General features: G+C 43.4%; 4 protein-coding genes and 1 non-coding gene across 12 annotated transcripts; 2 read left to right on the top strand and 3 right to left on the bottom strand.

Moving 5' to 3' along the window:
• kctd17 (potassium channel tetramerization domain containing 17) lies at positions 1-8,970 on the bottom strand. 6 transcript variants are annotated; one of them, XM_052072328.1, is made up of 7 exons: positions 8,340-8,962; positions 4,790-4,898; positions 4,157-4,248; positions 3,517-3,663; positions 1,986-2,111; positions 1,400-1,530; positions 1-639 (listed from the first exon to the last, which is right to left on the bottom strand). In XM_052072328.1, the coding sequence occupies exons 1-6, from the start codon at positions 8,667-8,669 to the stop codon at positions 1,441-1,443; spliced, it is 894 nt and encodes a 297-aa protein (XP_051928288.1). In that variant the 5' UTR covers positions 8,670-8,962; the 3' UTR covers positions 1-639; positions 1,400-1,440. The 6 variants fall into 6 exon arrangements, with proteins under 6 accessions (XP_051928288.1, XP_051928289.1, XP_051928290.1 ...); XM_052072329.1 differs by having other exon boundaries at positions 3,517-3,660; XM_052072330.1 differs by having other exon boundaries at positions 3,565-3,663; positions 8,340-8,959.
• Positions 8,971-9,630: 660 nt separating this feature from the next.
• On the bottom strand, positions 9,631-14,503 carry plbd1b (phospholipase B domain containing 1b). Its single transcript, XM_052070269.1, has 11 exons — positions 14,092-14,503; positions 13,538-13,760; positions 13,188-13,271; positions 12,921-13,062; positions 12,705-12,848; positions 12,373-12,511; positions 11,614-11,814; positions 11,382-11,522; positions 11,069-11,254; positions 10,459-10,565; positions 9,631-10,369 (listed from the first exon to the last, which is right to left on the bottom strand). Exons 1-11 carry the CDS (start codon positions 14,156-14,158, stop codon positions 10,193-10,195), a joined length of 1,611 nt encoding a protein of 536 aa, XP_051926229.1. The 5' UTR covers positions 14,159-14,503; the 3' UTR covers positions 9,631-10,192.
• Positions 14,273-14,345, bottom strand: trnar-ccu (transfer RNA arginine (anticodon CCU)). Its single transcript has one exon. It is a non-coding gene; the product is annotated as a tRNA-Arg (tRNA).
• Positions 14,504-14,707: 204 nt separating the features above from the next.
• Positions 14,708-16,111, top strand: cby1 (chibby homolog 1 (Drosophila)). Of its 3 annotated transcripts, none has more exons than XM_052072407.1 (5): positions 14,708-14,815; positions 15,052-15,150; positions 15,254-15,359; positions 15,528-15,640; positions 15,736-16,111. In XM_052072407.1, exons 1-5 carry the CDS (start codon positions 14,810-14,812, stop codon positions 15,802-15,804), a joined length of 393 nt encoding a protein of 130 aa, XP_051928367.1. In that variant the 5' UTR covers positions 14,708-14,809; the 3' UTR covers positions 15,805-16,111. The 3 variants fall into 3 exon arrangements, with proteins under 3 accessions (XP_051928367.1, XP_051928368.1, XP_051928366.1); XM_052072408.1 differs by having other exon boundaries at positions 14,741-14,898; XM_052072406.1 differs by having other exon boundaries at positions 14,749-14,893.
• A 606-nt stretch (positions 16,112-16,717) lies between these two features.
• pdap1a (pdgfa associated protein 1a) lies at positions 16,718-19,955 on the top strand. The gene is made up of 6 exons (XM_052072405.1): positions 16,718-16,894; positions 17,577-17,659; positions 17,748-17,822; positions 17,901-18,025; positions 18,587-18,738; positions 18,882-19,955. Exons 1-6 carry the CDS (start codon positions 16,882-16,884, stop codon positions 18,908-18,910), a joined length of 477 nt encoding a protein of 158 aa, XP_051928365.1. The 5' UTR covers positions 16,718-16,881; the 3' UTR covers positions 18,911-19,955.
• Positions 19,956-20,072: the final 117 nt, after the last annotated feature.

Here is a 20,072-nt window from a genome sequence, read left to right as displayed (position 1 = left end):
AAAAAATAAATAAAATTGCTGAAGTGACTTTTTCATTACCACCGATATGATTATCATCAACTAAACATCTTATCCGAAACGCGAATCCTGTTAATCCTGCTACAAGTGTATTGCGAGGACCTTCAAAGTTTCCAGAACATGCCGGATGGTCGTTTATAAAAAGAGCCACATTTCTAAACGAGAACTGCAATAACTATCAAATACTATGAGGTGACGCAAGTTCGCAGCCAATTTAAGGACTTTCGACCTACCTCGCGTAATGCACCATTTTGGATGTTCATTCTATGGCCGTTTCCGTGGAAACGTCATTGGGAGTTCATTGTGGTGTGGTTCGTGTTATCTAAAATCTTTGGTCATGAACGTACTAAGCTGCACTACTTTCGACACGCAAGCTGTTCCTTTTTCTAAGCTCCCCGGAAACTATATTTTGAGAATATTGCTGTACTCAAAGAAATATGGGTTGTTTTAGTTCGTCCTCTTTTTTTAAAGTTGGTCAATTTATAATGCTACAAATCCATTTGCGGCAGCCGTCCGTTGGACGCCGCATACGCGTTCCAAGTACAGGATGTTGTTATGAGCCTAAATAAATAATTTCGGTTCTTGTCATGTCTACATCCGGGAGCCGTGGATCTGGAAAAGCTGCGGGGAGAAAACATGACAATTAGCCGCTGGACTCGCATTCTCAATCGCAGTGCATCTTTGGTGACTTAAAAGTGTTGTCTGGTTACCGCGATGACGATGAAAATGGGGACGTATGTGATGGCTGGGGGGTGGGGGCAGGGTCAAACAAAAACCGCCCACATCTTAAAATGTGTGCGTTCCTGTGCCTGTGCGTGCGGCAGCATTCATACACGGGGACGGGGGGAAGAACATACGGTGCAATAAAGGGTCAAGGATATTTCATGTCACAGCATTGGTAATTACAAGCCACGAGTCGCCGCACTCCTTCGTCATCTGTAATGAAGGAACGGTGGGAGGGTGTGCACCCCCCCCCCCCCCCCCCCCGCGCTGCGTGCAGTCACGATGACAAGCTGCGTCGGAAGAAGACATTTAATCTATTTTGAACAGGAAATCAGAAGAAATGATGATCGCTCTGACAAGGCGGCGGTGAAGCGCTATTTTGGTCAAAGTGGAACTCCTCATCAAATGTCAACACTGTTGCACTAAGATTCCACAAAAAGGGGGCAAAGCGCTATTTTGGTCAAACTGAAGCTCCTCGGTTGATTTATTGAGACGCAACCAAATCTGTATAACACTATTCATTACATTTTTTTTTAAATCCAAAAACCCAATGCAGTGGCACGAAACACCCAGAACTGAACTGACATTGCACAGGCACACACACACACACTCACGAGACTAACCACATCTCTTGGGACTCTCTAACATGTTTCCTCACCCTTTCTCAGACTCGCTCTGGAACAAAGGAACATGACTCCCTCATTCTCTAAGCCATTCATTCGCTGTGGTTTCTCTCCCTCCCTCTGCCTCCTCTTCCTTTGCTGCTTCCTCCTCCTGCGTCTCTGTCGGCTGCGGTCAGCAGGAAGGATGGAGGAAAAGGCGGTGGGGGGAGGGGAGGGGGGAAAATGGATAGAAAATGAAAAAAAAAAGAATGCGAATGAGTGCCAGTGAGCAGGCCGATATATATTGACTCTATATATCTGTGTGAGAGAAAACGGTGAGGACAGCGAAACCAAAAGTGGAAGGTCACTTGAAGAGTGGTGTGTGAAAGATGAAGTGGATGACATTTGTAGGTGAGTGACATTTGAAGCTTTTTTAGTGGGGGGGGGGTCGGAGCACAAATACAAAAGCAGTAGACACTCACGTAATATGCAACAAGATGAGAAACCCCTTCAGTGGGATGCCATGTTTTTTCCCCTCCAAACAATGCAGTTGTGGAATTATTGTGGACATGTTTTGACAGTTTCTCGACACCGTCACAACACCCCACCCAGGCGCGTGCGTGTGAGAAAGTTGAGTTTCACCTTGGTTTTGTGGCTTTGCTCTGTAGCCAGCCCAGAACCGGGCGTGTGAAGCTCCTTGGAAACGACGCACAGAAACTCCGCCTGATCCTCGGTTCCGTAGCTGTACGACGAGCCGATGTTCACCATCTAGACTCGCGCGCACGCACACAGAAAATGGGGGAAGGTTGATCAGTTGGAAGTAAAGCTCACCGAGGAAGCAAAAAAAAAAACACGGGAGAGAGAAGAGACTCTGGTGTTTTATGCATGCTGGGTCGGGGAGCGGACAGCCGGTTGTTGCACACTCAGCAGTGGACTGGACATGGAGCGTCTTTTACTGGGGCACCAGGGACGCTCAATACGTTGGTCGCGATCGACCGGTAGCCCGCGATCGACCGGTAGCTCGCGATCGACCGGCAGCTCGCGATCGACCGGTAGCTCGCGATCGGCCGGTAGCTCGCGATCGACCGGTAGCTCGCGATCGACCGGTAGCTCGCGAGCGGTGTTTCGTTAAAAAACAAAACAAAAAAAACGTATAGTTTTTGTGTTAGCGCACGCTGCACCCCTTCTCTCTCTCACTTTCACAAAAAAAGGTATTTTAAAAATTAAATAAAATTAAAAAGCAGATCGCCTTGAACCTACGTCAGCACGTGACCTGCATCACCGGAAGTTGTTCGCAGTCAGCTGTCTGCACTTGCAGCTTGCGATCACAGCCGTATTCATTATTGCTCTTATTAGTCTCATTCAGACTTTGTTTCATGTACGATTCAGCGAGGGCGCAGGCGAATAAGAATCTGAAGTCCCGGGAGAAGCATTTAAAAGTTCTAAAGTGCATCCCATGCCACCGCGTCGGGTCTCCATTAAGGTAAGCAGCAGATTTGCTTTTGTGTCTAATTGACTTTTTCTGTTTCGTTCATTTTAGGGGCCAATATGGCTCTTGCTCATTAGGGCCATGCATGTCAAAGTGCGCGCGTGTGCAATAACGGGTCGATCACGGTTGAGAGAAAAATGTCATCATTTGTTATGTATCGCTAGATTCAAGCATAAACGGATGTCTCTTGTGTTGACAATCCAAAACTAGAAAATGTTTTAGAGTGCAGTTAAAAAAAATAATAAAGCAAAGGTTGAAAACAGGAAATGTTGTGTTTCTATCGTCGGTATACCGTAACTTGCTAGCTGACACCAAACATCAGCATACAGTGATTTTTGAAAACATCTCCAGTCAATTGAATGCATCTTAAGAAATGAATAAAAAACACAACCGTAAGGCTTCTTAACAGATGCAATTGTGGTTTGGGATCGTGGTCACTATCTGGGTTTCAAACCAAGCTCAGTCAGGAGGTGGGGGTGGGGGAGGGGGTAGACTGTGTTCTACGGTATCATCTGCACTCAGCCCGACGCTTCCATGTAAACATTAAGCGGAGGCTACGTTATGCCTAAGGTTGAGTAAAGCTAATGGAAATGCAGCAGGTAGGGCTCGGGTCGGAGGGGGGGGGGGCGTGGGGAGGAGGGGAATCAAAGTTGAAGGGTCTGCAGCAGCGTGAGTCCAACCCACAGTCCAGAGTAGTCCAGTGCGGGGCTTTCTGCAGGCGCGCACGCTGACCTGCTCAAACTTCCAGCCGTCGGACATCGTGGAGACCATCTGGGTCAGCTCCTCCTCCTGGCACTGCAACACTCGATAGACGTGCTTAGGGGGAACCTGCTGGTCGGGCGGGGAGGGGGTGGGGGGAACAGAGGATGAGACAGTTGCAATTTATTTTAATACCCTCATGGGGAACCAAAACAAACACAACGAGATGAGGAGAAACTAATTGAACTGTCAGTAAATCAACCTCCTCCTTTTTTCAGATGAGCACACCGCATGTGATCCCCCCCCCACCCCCCAAGGCATGTACAGTTAAGTGCAGTACAACGCAACACAGGCAGAGTGGGAGTATGCCGGGGACGGCCGTGATTATATAAGTGTGAGTGCAACCACCCTGAAAAAGAAAAAAGAGAGAGAGACACAGGCGGCCGCAGCATTCTCTTTCAAGAAGCGCAAAAATCTCCAGTCACGAACTGGGAATTCTTCCAGATGGTTGCCTTGATGGCAACGTGGGTGTAGATTTGAAAAAAAAAAGTGCCATATAAAGCGTCTTCATCCAGAGTTGGACTTCTGATTGATATCTTTGGAAAACCATCAGTGTGGGCTGTACCTGCGTGGACTTGGAGTCCCTCTCGATGATCCGCTCCTTGATGAGTTTAATGAGCGGGGTGATGTTGTAGAACTCGGCCTCCTCCAGGACTCCTTGGAACAAAAGGAACGTTACAGGTCAGCAGCTCGTGTGTGGCCTCCGAGCGCTCGATTTCATTTTTCACAAATTTGACACCCGAAATGAATGTGAACATCGGAAGTGGCGTGGTGCAAAGTCGATGTTATTCTTTTCCACCCAAGTGTCTCCATAACACTGGTCTCAAAGTTAAGGCCTGGGGGCCAGATCTGGCCCGCCACATCATTCTAGGTGGCCCCCGAAAATTTTTATGATGCTTGCTAAAATCTCATCCAAAATTTCAAATTATCATTTGTAATCAATAAGAGCGATACTGGAAGCATTTTCTTCTTACAAAATTCTTGACTTCTTCGTATGGTTTCAGTCATAACAGCCCTTCCAGGGAAACGGTCACTAAAATAAGATAAGATATCCTTTATTTGTCCCACACTGGGGAAATTTAAAAATTTAAAAATCAGACCAAACATGATATCTGCGGTGTGGAGTGGGTTAAGAGTGCTTTTTCCTCTCGACAAAAACGACCAGGCGGCGTCTATAAAGAGTCAAAAGTAGCGGCACCTTCTTCCGCTAGTTCCTTGTTGTAGACCAGTTTGCCGTGTCGCAGGTAGTTGAGGATGGGTCCGAAGTAGGTGGGGTCTCGGTCGATCACGTAGGCGCCCGTCTCATCCTATTGTCACATGAGAAAACCAGAAAATTTAGCACCGCCGTGAGCATTTAGGTGGCACAAAAATCGCCTGCGCTCGCTCACGCTTCAGATGTCATTTGTTTGACGAGGATAGGAATTTTAAGGAAGGGCGACATGGAAGACTGGAAAACTTTTTGACTATCTCGGTGACGGATGAGGACACAAATGACGATGTTTCGGGAGAATATGGCCGGCTGCAGCATAATCACATTAGTATGTTTGGGGAGTGTGCGTCTGCAAGAGAAATCCACAATGTGAGCGGAAGGGCGGTGGTGGTGGTGGTGGAAGGGGGGGGGGGGCTGAAGACTTAGCATGACTCGCCAGTGTGGGCAGGAGCTTCCTGGTTGTGTTTCTTAAAAAAAAAAAAAAAAAAAAAGGTATGAGCTCGGGTGTCACTTTGTGTACGTTTTACGTAACTCAGTCATTCTAAGCCTTTTTAGCCACGTTTCAATACGTCCGCAAGATGTTGTTTTTCACCTTGACTGTACTGGAGAGGATATTAGTTCAGACAAGTAGATTATGACCCCTCCCGCACCCCCCACGGAGAGGTTAAGTACACACACCCGTTGGGAACGAACGCTGCGTTCTCTGAAAGGAATTGGCTACTTTAGCGTCATCACAGCCCGTCGGTTTAGGAATCATTGCACGACTGCATGGAAATGCTTTATCAAGTAATCGTATTGTGTGTGTGTGTGTGTGTCTTTTTTTTAAATAAACATGTCTCCCTGTGTGTTATATCATCCCACGACACAGATGAGGTGATAAAGCGAGTTCAGACTCGCGGCGGAATCCACAATTGGCAGAGCGTGACGGGCGAAACACTTCCAAGTCAACCGAAAAGGGGCGGGAAAAGGCAGAAATGCGCACGGGCAGGACTTTTTTTTTTTTTTGTTAAAATTGACCTTCCGTGAGCTGCTGAAATCTTTAAATCGGCGTCCAATACTAAACACACACACACACAACCTATGTTGATGATGTGATTCTAATCTGCAATCCTGTTACACCTTGATCATCGTCGCATCATCCTTCAAAACGGACATTAACTTCACCATGGAATTGGCTCGGGCAGCCCGGCAACTAATAGAAAAAACGGATAAAAGCTAAAATGGGATTAAAAAAACAAAAACAATCCGCTCTTAAAAAAAAATGAATGAACCCGCTAACATGGTAAACCGTCCACTGTAGTAGCCGCTGTCCCTCAAAAGGGTTGACAAGCTTCGAGTTTGAAATGAGGTTTGTTTTTGCCGGTCTGTTTGGCGCAAAGGCGACAACTTGCATTCATAACAAAAAATAGAAGCCGATGAATAATGACTGTGTAAGCAAGTTGTCAAGCGAGCATAAACTTTGACATGATGTGGAATTAAAAATCTCTCCAGTGGCGAAGGGGCCCAGTGGGCGGAATAATTTGAAACGTATCCCATTCGGGGCTATTTTTACTCGATATGGGAAAAGTGATGTCGGAACAGAGGGGGGTGGGGGGCAGGCAGTTAAATTTCGGCGGTTTGACTGCGATAAAAGAATTCTGCGTGCTAATCGTGAATAGAAAGGATTTGGAAGATGGGAAAGAAATGTTTGCCGCGTGGCTTCGATTAGAGTTAATTGACAATTCAATTTCCACAAATAGGACTTAGCTTCAGACAGAAAGCTCAAATATGTGCCAGCTGTGTTGCTCCCATTAAAAAAAAAAAAAAAAAAGCCATACGTCATAGATTGCTCCTTTTTCACCTCTCATCGGGAAATAAATCCGCGCATCAAGGTAAAGAACTTTATAGGCATCTATAAAGTTGACATTTACAGCAGAGTTGAAACAAATGAAATGCAACAGCCAAAAAGCCGCAAAGAAAAAATAATAAGGAATTTATTTTATTTTATGCAGGACAAAAAAAAAATAGCTTGATTAGTGTCCAGAAAAAAAAGTACAAGTGACAGAGATTTACTTTGCAGTGGGGGAAAAAAGGGTTAATCATGCTTGAATCATGAATTGCAGGTTCCTTAAGAAAAACAATGTGAACGTAAGTCGACCTATGTGGATTTACGTAGAAATGAACGCTGCAAAGAAACGCCACATTCGTTATTATCAAGCGTCTTTGTGACGTTGAATCTGAAGATTCTAACCACCAATAATACGACACTTCAAAAGGTGCATTTTGTCATGTACTCCAAATGCCAGATGCAACCCCCTCCCCCCCATCCCCTATTGATGTTCAGTGGCATTTTGAAGACGCATCCTCTCTTTCTATCGCACACGCTTATCAACATCTCAATGGCAGACGCAGAATAAAAAAGCGGCATCATTCCAAATGCATTCCCATTTGTAATCTTTGGGAATGCCGCACTTGAAGAGAATGTCGCGCTCTCTCTGTTGTCGAGCCACTGGGACTCTGCTGCCCCCCCATCCCCTCCCCATCCCCACCCCCTACAGAAGAAAAGGCACGTGTTCCTCCATCTGACTCCGGCTCCACTCACACCATGGAAGGATGCTGAGACACACACACACATGCACATAGGAGTGGATGTGATAAGATGGAGACAAAACACATTTTTATTTGTATTTTTTTACATTTGACTCCTTATTTTTAAGATCACTTAAGACTTAATTCTACATTGGCGAGCCATCGACGCATTTATTTGATATGGTACTAGTGCGGTGAAAGTCCATGTTCTCCTACTTTCTTTTGTCCTCATTTGCATGACAATTCGGGGAAGATGGTTCACTAAACTCTGCGCGGTTTATGTCATATAGTGACGGACCATAATCAGGATTTGCGTGTTTGTAATAAGATAAAGACTACTAGTACACTGAATTGTTATACTGGTGTGGAAAAAGAATGTACTAGCATTGTCGTTGGATATTGATTAAATAAATATAATACGTGGGTGGGCCTACCTGGGAGGGTGCAGCGCAATGCTCGGGGTGGTGCACGAGAACTGCAGAACATACTTTTATTTGAATAATATGTAATTACACATGCACTACAGTAGGAGGTAGTTAGTTGGTCTATTTCCCCCCCACCACCCCTTTGTTCGTTTTCTCACCTATTTACAAAGCAGAGATGTACTTATAAACAGCTTATAGACAAATGATAATGTTTATAGTCGTGGGAAGAGGAGGGAGAGCCTTCAAATAATTGAGAAGCACCGTTTTACACACAAAAGACAATGAGGGCAAGTTTAATAGGACAGATTAGGACTTTTAGAGAGGTGTTTACGAAGTAGAATTTGACTACAGCGGTTATAACAGTGGTTATTATGGTAATTAGCCACATTGTAGGGACAATATGGCATTATGCAGGTGCGCCATGGGATTTTTTTTTTTTGGTGGGGTGGGGGGGGGGGGTATAAAAAGTGCAGAATGGATCTTGGGTTGGTTTTAACGACCTGTATACGGTTAAGTGTGGACCGGGGTGTCCTGGTCGGGCTCACCGTGTCCGAGTGCAGGTCTTGCTGCTGGCACAGTCGGTACAGGAACGAAGTTTGCTCTTTTAGGAGCGTCTGCCTCGTCGTCAGGAATACGGTTCCGCCGACGTTCAGCCGAACCCATTTCCCATTATTTCCACCGCCGGGGTTGATGATCGAACCGTTACCGAGGCTATGCGACGTCTTCCCCCCGGGTTCGGTCGAGCTGGCCGGCGGGGACGTCGCGGTCTCCCCCGCCTCGTTGTCTTTGTTATTGTTGTTATTGTTGTTGTTGTTGTTGTGGTGGTGGCAGCCGTGGAGCGCAGGTTCCCACTCGTCGTCCGCCGTGGTTGCCATTTGGAAAAAGGCGCTTCTCCTCGCCGAGTGGAGCCCAGCGAGTTAGTGCCTCCGCGTTTTCTATCGCTTACCAACCCGCAGCGGTTCTAGGCGTGGCCTGGAAAGAGCCCGATGCATTTTGGTCTTGGTATTTTTTTTTTCTTCTTTTCCTCTGCAGTTTGCAAGCTGTGCATTTGCTACTTTGCGCCTTCGGTTCAGACTCGGAACCTAATTCGAGTCGCAATTAGAGAAGCCACCAATACTGTTGAATCTCACGTACGTCATCTGCAATTCCGAATCCGCACGAAAACGTCAATGAAATGCACCACACTCAGCAGAGATGCCGAATTATTCTATCGCTTCATGTTTGCAGATTGCACCAGACGAGTTCTGCTGGTCGAACCTGGCTTTAAATTTATTATTTTTTTGACTAACCATCGGAGGAAGGACAAAATTGTAAATTTCCCCATTGTGGGACGAATAAAGGATATCTTATCTTATCTTAAATCATTAATCATTGAGAGCCAATTTGTGGATTATCCAAGAACAAATCTAAAAGATGATCGGTTAAAGAAACTAATTTCGTTTTCCATCAGCCAGCACAACTGATTTGTAAGGTCCTGGGCAGATTACATTGACATGGCAACACATGCCTGAAATATGATTGGATAAGAAAATCCAACATTAACATGTACACGTGCTGGAAGCACAATAGACTTTGGCCAGTAAATAAATCCACTTAAATTCAAATTTAGGTCATAAATCGTTACATAATAGAACCCCCCCAGTGCCAGACCTGTTCGTTTTCATATTCAGTGTGAGTACTTGGTTCCTCTTCGACGTACAGACTCAAAGCTCCTTGACTATGTTGCTCAACTGGGTATTCACTGTTGTGCGTCTTGCCCAACTTCAGGAGGAAGTGAAAATGAAACACGCAGGCGAAACAAAGGTGCTCCGCAAACAAAGTCCAAAACAAATTCACTTCAACGGTGCACATTAGTGTATTAAGTCTTTTGATTACAAACACTGTGTACAAGAAGTACAACAGTCAGCATGTCTTATGAGATTCCTTGAGACTCTTTAAACAGAAGTGCATTGTTTGCCTGGATCGTCAAAGACACACACACAAAAAAAAACAGTCAAGATGGAAAATGAATGCAGGAATTATTCAACCACAATTGTTTGGCAAACCATAAAAGGAAAACCTTGGCCCAATGGCGTCGGGAGTAAAAGCCACATAGTGCGTCCTGTCCCATCAAGCGCTTCGTGTCAAACAAGCCCTGCGGTGATTCCACTGAATGTTAAACATTAACATTTACGGGTGATGCTGGAGGAAAAGGTCAGTAGCCCCCGCCTGTGGGGAATAACACTTTGCATTGTATCCAAAGACCCGCTCGATCCAATCTGCAAACAACCTGTGTCATTTCTCTTGGTGTCGAATGCCAATGAGCTAATTCTTGCACACAAAACCCCCCACCGAACAAAACATGACATTGTTCCAATGTAGTTACAACTAAACATGACAGAGGTGATGGCAGGTGCGTTTAGGGTCGCTGGAGAGCTTGCTTCATAACGACAAAGGAAAAGTTGTACTTGAGAGGAAGACCCTCGTGCGGGGTGATGTTAAAGGAGCGCCATGAAAACGGTGGCAGACCCCCCTGCGTTGTCGGGCCGTTTATTGCTTCCGCGACTAGCCGGAGAGCCATCTGGTAGTCGGTCACCTGTGTCATGAGACAGGGGCGGTAAATCGGATGCAACAGACTTTTTTTGTTGCGACCCAATCGACGGTCACAAAAACACATGGATTTACCTTCGTGTCATAACAACCAGCGGGGCGCGGTCTCCTTAGGAGCAGGTCGTTACGGCAACAAATGGTTTTGCACGGATGGCCCTTGGCATAAGGATCTCTTTTGTAGTCTGAAACACATCCGATGTAAGATTCTTCTTGCAGTCACACAATTGGTTCCAGTTTCAAATTATTTGGTTGTTTTTTTTTTTCAGCACCGGCTGATGTGGAGGGCGTTCCTCTTTAGTTGGCAACTGTGTGGTTTCAAATCAAGTATTTAAGGACTGCAAAATCTGTCAAATTATGAACCTTGCTCACTGTTTATGCTCGAGTGTTGCGTTCGAGACCTCTCGTTCATAGTCGTTTTGCTTTTTTAGTTCCTCGTTTTGCAAGTATTGGAACTTTGTCATTTATTTATTTATTTTGTCATGTAAATTGAACTCATGTCATTTCATTTGTGTAAATGGTTGTTTGGCTATATGGTATGTGCCATATTTCAAGAAAATGAGAGGAGTCTACTTTGCTCACGCCCACAACGGCGCCTCTGCACCAGTGACAAAAATAGAGCCTATTGCGTCTTGACAAGTAAAGGTTCATTTTTGAACAACACCAAAGAGTGTATCATTACACTTACTGTTGTATCGCATGATGTGCTTGAGGGACTTGAGGTCAAACACCTTGGCCTGATCCCTGCGTAGGATTTTGGCTCTGGGACAAAGATCGTATGAAAAGTCTTCGCCGTATCTCCTCCACATCGCATCGTACCCACTCAGGTTGTAGATGTCAACATGAAATGGAATGTTGTAGGATGGCCAGTATCCTGAAAGGGAAAAGAAAACCATATCCAGATAAACCAGCAACAGAGAGGTGGGTAGGAAGCTCCACTTACTCTCTTACATTTTTAGCTGACTATTACTGTCATAAATGTGTGGATGTTTGTGTGTCACCTCCTCGTAAAGCTTGAGTCTGGTCCGTGTGGAGAACTTTCCCAGGGATCTGCTCCACAACAGTCAAACCTCCCGTCCTGATACTATGTCCAGGTGATACCTTACTCAGGTCCACCACCATGTACTGGCTGTTATATGTACCTGTGTTACGTAAGAAATGTGGCTTTGTTCCCAGAATGAAAATCCCTTCAGCAAAATGAAGCCTGGTCATAACCATCGCTTTCGTTCTAACCCGAGTTGTATTTCGAGAAGATCTGCGCCCACTCCTCGCCACAGTGCGCCAGGCTGTTGGCCAGGCGTACTCTCTGCCAGGCCAACAGGCTGTGAGGGCTGAGCTGAGAAAACAAGGAGGTGTTGAAGACACTGATCGAGGTTTGAGTCAGAAGCAGGCCACTACCGAGCAGGTAGAAGTCATCCAGAGATGTAAGGAGGCCTGTAGAATGAGGAGGAAGATCATTATGTAGCTTGCAGGCAATATGCGGTAATGTGATTTCGTTATTTGCAGGAAGTGGGCATCCCTGTTGTATGCTAATGACAATTTTTATTTCACGATCCGATATTACATTACAAAAGAGAGGTCGAACGCACGGCGAATCTGCTGGTCCTGCCCTGCCATTCGTTTTAAACAGTTGATGCTGTCATAAAGAAAGAAAGGATTCTCTTCATTGTAACAAAGTGAAGTCACATCCTTCCCGCTCTAAAAATAGCACAAGTTGTATTCGAATAGCAACAGAGCCTGTAAGAGGATTTTTCCTGACCTGGGCTCTGACAAATCTTTGCTGATGAAATGACTTAGCCTGATCTGACATGACTTTGAGGCAAAACGCTAGACATTGTGGCTGAGATTTGGATGCGGATGTGCACACGTTGCATGCCAGAGCGGAGGAATTACTTTGTAAGAGGGGAAGGTTCACAGTGGATTTGGTTCTGGATATAGTCAGTGTTTATTATGTGACTGTTAGTATTAAAGGTGAAATGTGTACGTGTGTACCAGGGTAACTGCTGAATGACATTTTTCCAGTGGCCCCATGCGACACCCTGAGGTCCCAGTGTTTATAGATGCGCATGGTGGCCGCATAATTGTACCAGCTGGAGTGCCCCAACAGCAGATTCTCAAAGCCAGATGTCACCTGGGACGCAGAGAAGAAACGGTTAGGATGAAGCTACCTCCTAATCGAGTTTCATTTTCTGGCGAAAACAATGATTTGTAGTTTGCATCTGGTCATGCTATTTTCTCATCGGGTAAGATTATCCTGCATTGGATCACAGGTATCCTCACTCACAATTGCACTGCAAGCTTGTGCCAAGTGAACCCGGCCTGACCTTTATGAGAGCCGTGCAGTGGCCCATTCCAGGCATTCTGAAAGCAGTGGGCCGGGCAGAGTCGTGGCGAGGTGTCAATGCGGGGACAAGGTCCAGGAGGTCACCGACACCATTCAGAAACTGAACGGCAAATGCGGACAGTGGCTGGGAAGGGAGAAGCGTGAGATAAGTATGATGACAGGGTGATAATTATCCCTAAAAAAACACATTACACACATCGATGTGTTTGCTTCTGGCCCACTGTGCAGCTCCAGCGATTAGGCCGTCCAGTTGGGCTAGGATCAATCCCAAATGTTTCCACAAGGAGTCACTGTTCTGTCTCAGCTTCACTTGCTCTCTGGCCCACTGGTCCTGTTTGCTGTGAATCAGACAACACGGTAGCCATGATTTACAAGGTTTGTTCAAATACTGGAAAAAAAAACAGTCAAGGCATTCATTTCTATTCATGTGATGTGTAAATGTGGACTTCTACCAACACTTTACCTTAGGAATATTTTCAAGGGATTCAGAACCTTCTCATCCTTTATTAGCTGGAGATACACGTTGGAGTAATGATTAAACATCTGCCTGAAATGAAATAAAAGTTTAGACAAAAAACAATACAGTATAAATTTGCATTATTTGTATTATTACCATGTGCTAGCATGATTATTCTGTTATTTAGCATGTGAAACAGTATATTTAGATTTACATTTAGGAATGCTATGTGATTGTTACACCTGTTCATAATAAAAGAAATTTACTGTGTGGTGTTTAATACTTAAAAAGTGTTTTATTGGGGGCTTGGGGGTTTATAGGGGGTTACACCATAAAAATTAATCCCATCCTCTGACCCGGCGGTGAAGTAGCCTTCTAGATAGCCAGCCAGAAAGAATGTAGTCTCATCTTGCTGTTGGACACTTCCGTATCCAGCGCAAATCTCCAAAATGCTCCAACCAGTGAGGTGAAGGCTATCATTGAAGTAACCATACGCACCACCCTCTGTCTCCTTCACCCCCTCCTTCAGGATTACCCTTTTCTGGGCAGCATCCCAGTACACGGTGGCCTCCTGGAGGTCTGTCATTGTAAGAGGATGGTTCAGGGTCACAGGGTTCAGGTTGAATAACACACATTATGGAACACATGTTATATAGCACTATTACCGGCATTCAATTATTTAAATAACATGTTTCTGTGTACTTCTTGCTTGACTTGTTTTGCTCCTGGAGGTCAATAAACATGTCTCAATGAGTATTGGGCCAAGTATGTAAGATATATAAAAAAGCAAGCTGTGACATGTAAATTATTTGATTTAACAGAAAATATCCTTGGGTAGTTTTCAGAAGTACATATAATTAAGAGAAGAATTTTGATTTTACTTAATCTAACTGCAAATATCAATACTCACGCCAAGTGTGCACTGATGCAGCCAAAGCATTCAAAAGGATGCACAGTTTAATACCCTGCTGCTCCATTTTTTGTTGATAGTTTCCTGCATTTGTTGCGTATTTCCAAAAGTAGATATTCCTTGTGCAGGCGTCGCGAAGTGTAAGAATGATTTCACGAGCGTTGTAGAAAAAAATAAGCACCACCCCAGATGGGACTCGAACCCACAATCCCTGGCTTAGGAGGCCAGTGCCTTATCCATTAGGCCACTGGGGCTTGTCGTTTGTGGATTCACAACGTTGATAATATCAATGTTATCACTGATATAGGGCTGAAGGTGATAAATAGAGAAGTACATAAAGCATACTGACAAATGCAAACGATTTTTGGTGAAACAATTTCATGCAGTGGGAGGCAATGCCATCACCATGGTGATTCAATGTCGAACGTTCCATTTTCTCGTCTTTACAGGGATCTGTCTCTTTTGGAGAATCTAAAACGTCACAGAATAACATATAAAGAGTGTTGAATGCACATTAAATTACATACAGTTAAAGTTAACGAGTAAGGGTATTGTTAGGCTTCAATTTGTGGGGACCGTTTTACCTGTTTTTAAATAGGCCAATGCAGAGACTTTCACACTGCTTCTTTTGAATGGAACATTCGCACTTGCGCAGTACTAAGCTTACACTGTTTACACTGAAGTCGACGGCGATAGAGATTTGACTCAAGTTGTCAGTATGGAGGTAAATATACATATATAAACTCTGTGAGTCACCGACAGTTACTGAAACGACACAAAGTGGATGGTATATCAATTAAAGGTCAGGTATGAGAACTATCCGGGTAAGATCGTAACGGTTAGCTACCTAGCATTAATAGCCGCATAGTACCCCGCTAGGAAACCAAAATCACGCAATGGCGTCAATTCTCTCTGTTAACACTAACAGTCGTGTTGACATATGTGTTGCATCTTATTTAGGATCTCAAAATGTCCCTGAAGCTCCCTCGATTTGGGAAATCATTCAGTCCAAAGAAGATTCCTCCGCGGAAATCACCATCGTTATCGAGCCTTCACACAGTAAGATTTTTTTTTTGCTCCAAAAATAAATACAGTATTCCAAAGAATTGCATGGATGTGTGGAGAGTGCACGGATTTGAAAGACCAATCTCCTATATTTTAGTTGGACCGGTCCACGCGGGAAATAGAGCTGGGCCTCGAGTATGGACCTCCTTCAATGTGCATTGGAGGACATACCTTGAAATTTGAGGATGGACATTGGCTAACAGGTGATTAAAAACAGTATTGTTGTATCATAGGCCAGTGCAGAGAATATCACACTGCTCGTTCTCCTGTGCGGGAGATCTGTAAACTAGAAGAAGCCATTATCTTTTTACATGCATTTTAATGAGCAGCGTGGCATCACAATATATATTTTCTCCTTTCTGTCTGGTCAGAATCAGGAGGAAATGTATCTGTCCGAGAAGTAGAACGTCTTAAGAAGAAAAACTTGCAGCTGGAGGAGGAGAACAATCTCCTAAAATTGAAGATAGAAATTCTTATTGACATGGTGAGAACAAAGGTCTGGGTGACACAATGTTGTAGTCTTTCTTCATATATGTTATTCTTCATTTCTTCGAATCATGTGTATTCTTTTCTTTGTAGCTCACAGAATCGACAGTTGAATACCACCTGATGGAGAAAGAGGTGGAGGAGATAAAGTCTCAACATTGAAGAAATACAATACAATACAATACATGCTGATTTATATGACAAACAATATGACGCAATGCCTTCCTCATAGGAAGTTTTGAAGTGGAATGATGTGTTTTGTTCAGTACCTACAGATGAAGATCCCAACGTTTTACCAGTCAATGACTGCATTGCATAGGACTTGAGCAATACCATGTTTTATGAACTAGGTTGATCTGTTTTTTAATTGACTTTTTTATTATTACCTACTGTATATTCAATATTCATCTGTTTGAAATATGATTCTCTATTTATCTTCACATTAAAGTGAAAAACGTACCAATGAAAATCACTGGATTTATTTAATTGCATGAGGTTTTTGGTCCAAGACAAACCGACAACCGATTTATTTAATACATTCAGATTTCATTAAACATTTTGAAGACCAGCAAGTTGGTAAATTGCTTAGTAGCACTTTGTTTGCATTTCTCTCTTCCCCAACTAATTTTGCACATCAACACTGTACACTGGACTGTATGCATAGTACACGTGACACTGAGATTTACCAATATTATGACAAATTTAGTGGCGTATTTACCAATAAATTAACTGCCTGATGTAAAATTGGTAGTGGGGTGGGGATAAAAATTAGCTTTTGTCACGGAACATTATGGAGGACTAAATGTGCCGAAATTATTGATTTAACGTGTGAATTATTAATTTAGGTCAAGAATGATTTAATTGTATGAGTTTTTATAAAGTTACTCCAATATTTATTTATATTTCCATCAACATTTAATTAATTAGTGAAAGATGTATTTCATTCTTTCAAAATTATATTTTTTAATGTTTATTCATCAAATGCTATCGTTCCTAGCCCCTCCCAACTGAATAAATCAATGAAGCTGATTGGCGGGTGTGACTGTCACGTCATCTGGGTTTTTTTCCTTCTTTTTGGACTGCGCAGACTGCAGAGACAGAGAGTACTTTCGCTGACAATCAAGTTCGAACTGCGGAGCCTTTTTTTCTTTCTAACTGCATCTAAACGTCGTGTCGTAGAACGATTTCTGCGTTACCCAGCGGGATCAAGTTGTGTTATTGTTGACGTTACTCTTCACCATGCCGAGGGGTGGTAAGTGTCACCGCTGAAGCGTCGTAAACAGCATTTGGAGCAAGCTAAGCGCAGTGTCCGAGGTAGCTTTTACGCATGCTTAGCTTGTAGCATGCTAACCGACTGTTTTACTGAGGCTCTGTTGGCATTCTAAGACCCAGGAAACATCACCAATATGTATACGAATTGACAAAATTGTAACTCGTATGAGTAGATTGTTAGGTTTTTGCAAAAAGTGTTTTCATCACTAAATATCCGTGAGTTGTGCCGTGAACGTTTACCGCCATTAGGGTTGCCATGTGTGTGTGTGTGTCATTGATTTAGCTCCTTCTGACAGTTTCGCTTTTTTTTTTTTTAATAAAATGATTGTTTCAGTTTCGTTTTAAAATTAATTCTATTCGTAGTTTTAGTTTTTGTATATTTATAAAATATTTGCTCGGTGCAAGATTTTTAAAAAATCACAATAAGTGTTGTGTAATAAAGTAATCTACAATAATCAAATGACAGAACAATTTATTTCATCAACATTTTTTAAAATTGTAGTTATTTTGTTTGTTAATTTACGATAATAACCTTGATGTACACCCAACGACTTGGTTTCATATGCGTTGTAACTCTTGTTGTATTATGTATTCAGTTGTGTCTTATTCTCACATGCTTGGATTTAGAATTGTGATTGACATGCATATATTAATTGGCACAGGGAAAAAGGGCCATAAGGGCAGAGGGAAGCAATTTAGCAATCCCGAGGAGATTGACCGACAAATGAAAGCCCAGAGAGAGCTGGTAAGTTTAGAAAATATTATTTTATGGCATTTTATTATCGGCACTTGTCTCAGTCTAATGTGCTACTGTTTCCCCTCGCCTCCAACAGGAAGCAAATGCTGGTGTGGAGAAAGAGAGCGGTTCAGAGTCTGAAGAGGAGAGTAGCAGCGAGGATGAGTCTGAGGTCAACATCACTGCTGTTATTCTAATTGACTGCTAACTTTCATCATTGTATCTCTAACATGTTCATGTTTGCATGCAGTGTAAGAAAAGGAGCGGGGTGGAGGGACTTATAGAAATTGAGAATCCCAACCGCATTTCTCAGAAAAGCAAGAAAGTGACCGAAGTAGATGTCGAAGCTCCTCGAGAGCTGTCTCGTCGGGAGAGGTGAGTTTTGCTTGCAAGAAATATCTTTTTAGTCTATGGTAAAATCTTTACAACATTAAAACATAAGTTACCATAAAGACCGTGCATTCTCACTAATGCTATTCAAGTGTAACTTAAGCTGTGCTAATTAATTTTTCATCACAAGATGGCACCAAAGCACTACATTTCTTTTGGTCATTGTGTTGAATGAAGGCTTACATCAGCCCAGTAGAAGCTCCTCCCTTCAGTTTAATAGTTCCTATAGACACCAAGGTGTCACAAATTGATGCCAAAGTGTGCCCTTTTCTAAAAGAGCTTCAGCGCCATCTTGTGGCACATAAAGCTGCATTTAAAAAAAGCAACCAAAAAAAACATGAACAGGTGAGGTTTTCAGTAAATAATGGACGTGTTAAAAGAAGGAAAGAAAAAATAACTAGAAGGGACACCGAATTGGGGGGGGGGCTACGAAGTGATGTTAGAACCACAGTAGGGCTTCTGCCTGTTCAAACATCACATTAGAGTCAGCCCGTTTTGTTCTTGTCACTTTGAAATGAGTTGTTGAAAACGTGGCGCCCGCCACAGGGAGGAGATCGAAAAGCAGAAGTCCAAGGAACGCTACATGAAGCTTCATCTTGAGGGGAAGACGGATCAGGCGAGGGCTGACCTGGCCAGACTCGCCATTATCAAGAAACAGAGGGAGGACGCTGCCAAGAAGAGAGACGAACTCAGGAAAGGTGAGGAAATTTGACCCGGCCTGTGTGCAGGACTACTGTAAACCCATTAAGCCAACATCCAAAATGCTGATATCATAGCCTTAATAGAGGTTGATCATGATCCTCCTGATTAAAATGTCAAATCTCTCGTTTGCATGTTAAAGATGCCGAGGAGGCTAAAGCGAAGCGTTAGTCACCTCCCCAACAACTTCAACATGCACATCAGACTCAGAGGGACGGACAAAGGCGCGGGAACACATTTGAGTAGCGTCAGAACATGACATGGCTGCCCCCCACCCCACCCCGGGCTCCATACACGTCCTTCACGTAACATCGGAGGGACGACGTGCTCCACCCAGTACAGGAAAGCGGGTGAAATCATCGAGAGGTTAAGAGACATGCAACATTTGGGACCCTTTTGCAGGTTTTTCCAAGTGCTTACACTCTCTCTTTACTCTTCTTCCGCCATCTTAATTCTTAACGCTGCAAATCATTTGTATTCCTTTTGGAATTTATTTGTTTTTACAAGATGACGTTGGCACTCAAAAACAGCAGGGAGCCGAGACGAGGAGCTCTTAGGTGCTTGAACTTTTCCTTCCGCCCGACTCGTTTTTTGCCAGAATGCCGCAATCGGCGGACGGAAAGTCGGACTCAAATTCAGAATAGTATACACAGCAAGTTTATGAAATGGACATTTCTTGTAATGCCTCAAAACAGAAAGACTATTACTTGAACTACCTTTGGATAAGCATTGTTTAGTTTAGTTTTTTTTTTTTTTAAATACCGTACTGCGTCTTTGGTAGCCTTTCATCAAAGTGGCCTTGATGTGGTTCTGCTGGAATCCTCCGCTTATTTCTTTTTTTTTTTTAATGCATTTTTTGTTCTCCATAGTTAACAAAAGGCCACCTCACTGTCGTTTTGCCTATCAGTATTTTATATTTTCCAGAATGGCATTCCGTTTCAAAATTCCCGACTCAACCAGACTTCCCTCGTTTGTTTCCCCTGATTTGACAAAATATCCACTGCGAACAATGTTTAAAGAACACTAATCGTTTGGCAATTTGTAAAATCCAGCCGGTTTCGGCATGTTTCAGGCAACCGTAACAATCCCAGACTCCTTTATAAAAGAACCAGGCCACCAACTGTTTTTAGGGAAAAAAACAAAACAAAATGCAACATAGAACCAAGTTCCTCACGTGTTTGAAGTCATTTAATAAAGAAATTGATTCACAAATTGACATTTGTTTTTCATCGATGCCCCATGTGTTGACTTAATCCCCTGCCCTACACTTTTTGTTTTATACATTGAAATTTATCTGCGTTTGTCTGTCTACACACATATATGTATATTATAT

The sequence above is a fragment of the Hippocampus zosterae genome, chromosome 7, assembly GCF_025434085.1.
Source record: "Hippocampus zosterae strain Florida chromosome 7, ASM2543408v3, whole genome shotgun sequence".
NCBI lineage: Eukaryota > Metazoa > Chordata > Actinopteri > Syngnathiformes > Syngnathidae > Hippocampus > Hippocampus zosterae.
Note: the sequence above shows the minus strand (reverse complement) of the source record. Positions and strands in the feature narration are given on the sequence as shown.

Bases quoted from the DNA above. Each gene is read 5' to 3' on its own strand.
- kctd17 (XM_052072328.1), bottom strand. From the start codon at position 8,669: ATGGCAACCACGGCGGACGACGAGTGGGAACCTGCGCTCCACGGCTGC. The intron at 2,112-3,516 runs GTGGGTTGGACT...GCGCGAGTCTAG, and splicing joins GCACTGGACTACTCTGGACT to ATGGTGAACATCGGCTCGTC. The intron at 1,531-1,985 runs GTGAAACTCAAC...TGCTGACCGCAG, and splicing joins AGCAAAGCCACAAAACCAAG to CCGACAGAGACGCAGGAGGA.
- plbd1b (XM_052070269.1), bottom strand. From the start codon at position 14,158: ATGGAGCAGCAGGGTATTAAACTGTGCATCCTTTTGAATGCTTTGGCT. The intron at 13,761-14,091 runs GTGAGTATTGAT...TTACAATGACAG, and splicing joins TGCATCAGTGCACACTTGGC to ACCTCCAGGAGGCCACCGTG. The intron at 11,523-11,613 runs GTTAGAACGAAA...TACGTAACACAG, and splicing joins CTTCTCGAAATACAACTCGG to GTACATATAACAGCCAGTAC.
- cby1 (XM_052072406.1), top strand. The intron at 15,360-15,527 runs GTGATTAAAAAC...CTGTCTGGTCAG, and splicing joins GGATGGACATTGGCTAACAG to AATCAGGAGGAAATGTATCT. The intron at 15,641-15,735 runs GTGAGAACAAAG...TTTTCTTTGTAG, and splicing joins TAGAAATTCTTATTGACATG to CTCACAGAATCGACAGTTGA.
- pdap1a (XM_052072405.1), top strand. The intron at 17,823-17,900 runs GTCAACATCACT...GTTTGCATGCAG, and splicing joins GCAGCGAGGATGAGTCTGAG to TGTAAGAAAAGGAGCGGGGT. The intron at 18,739-18,881 runs GTGAGGAAATTT...TGCATGTTAAAG, and splicing joins GAGAGACGAACTCAGGAAAG to ATGCCGAGGAGGCTAAAGCG.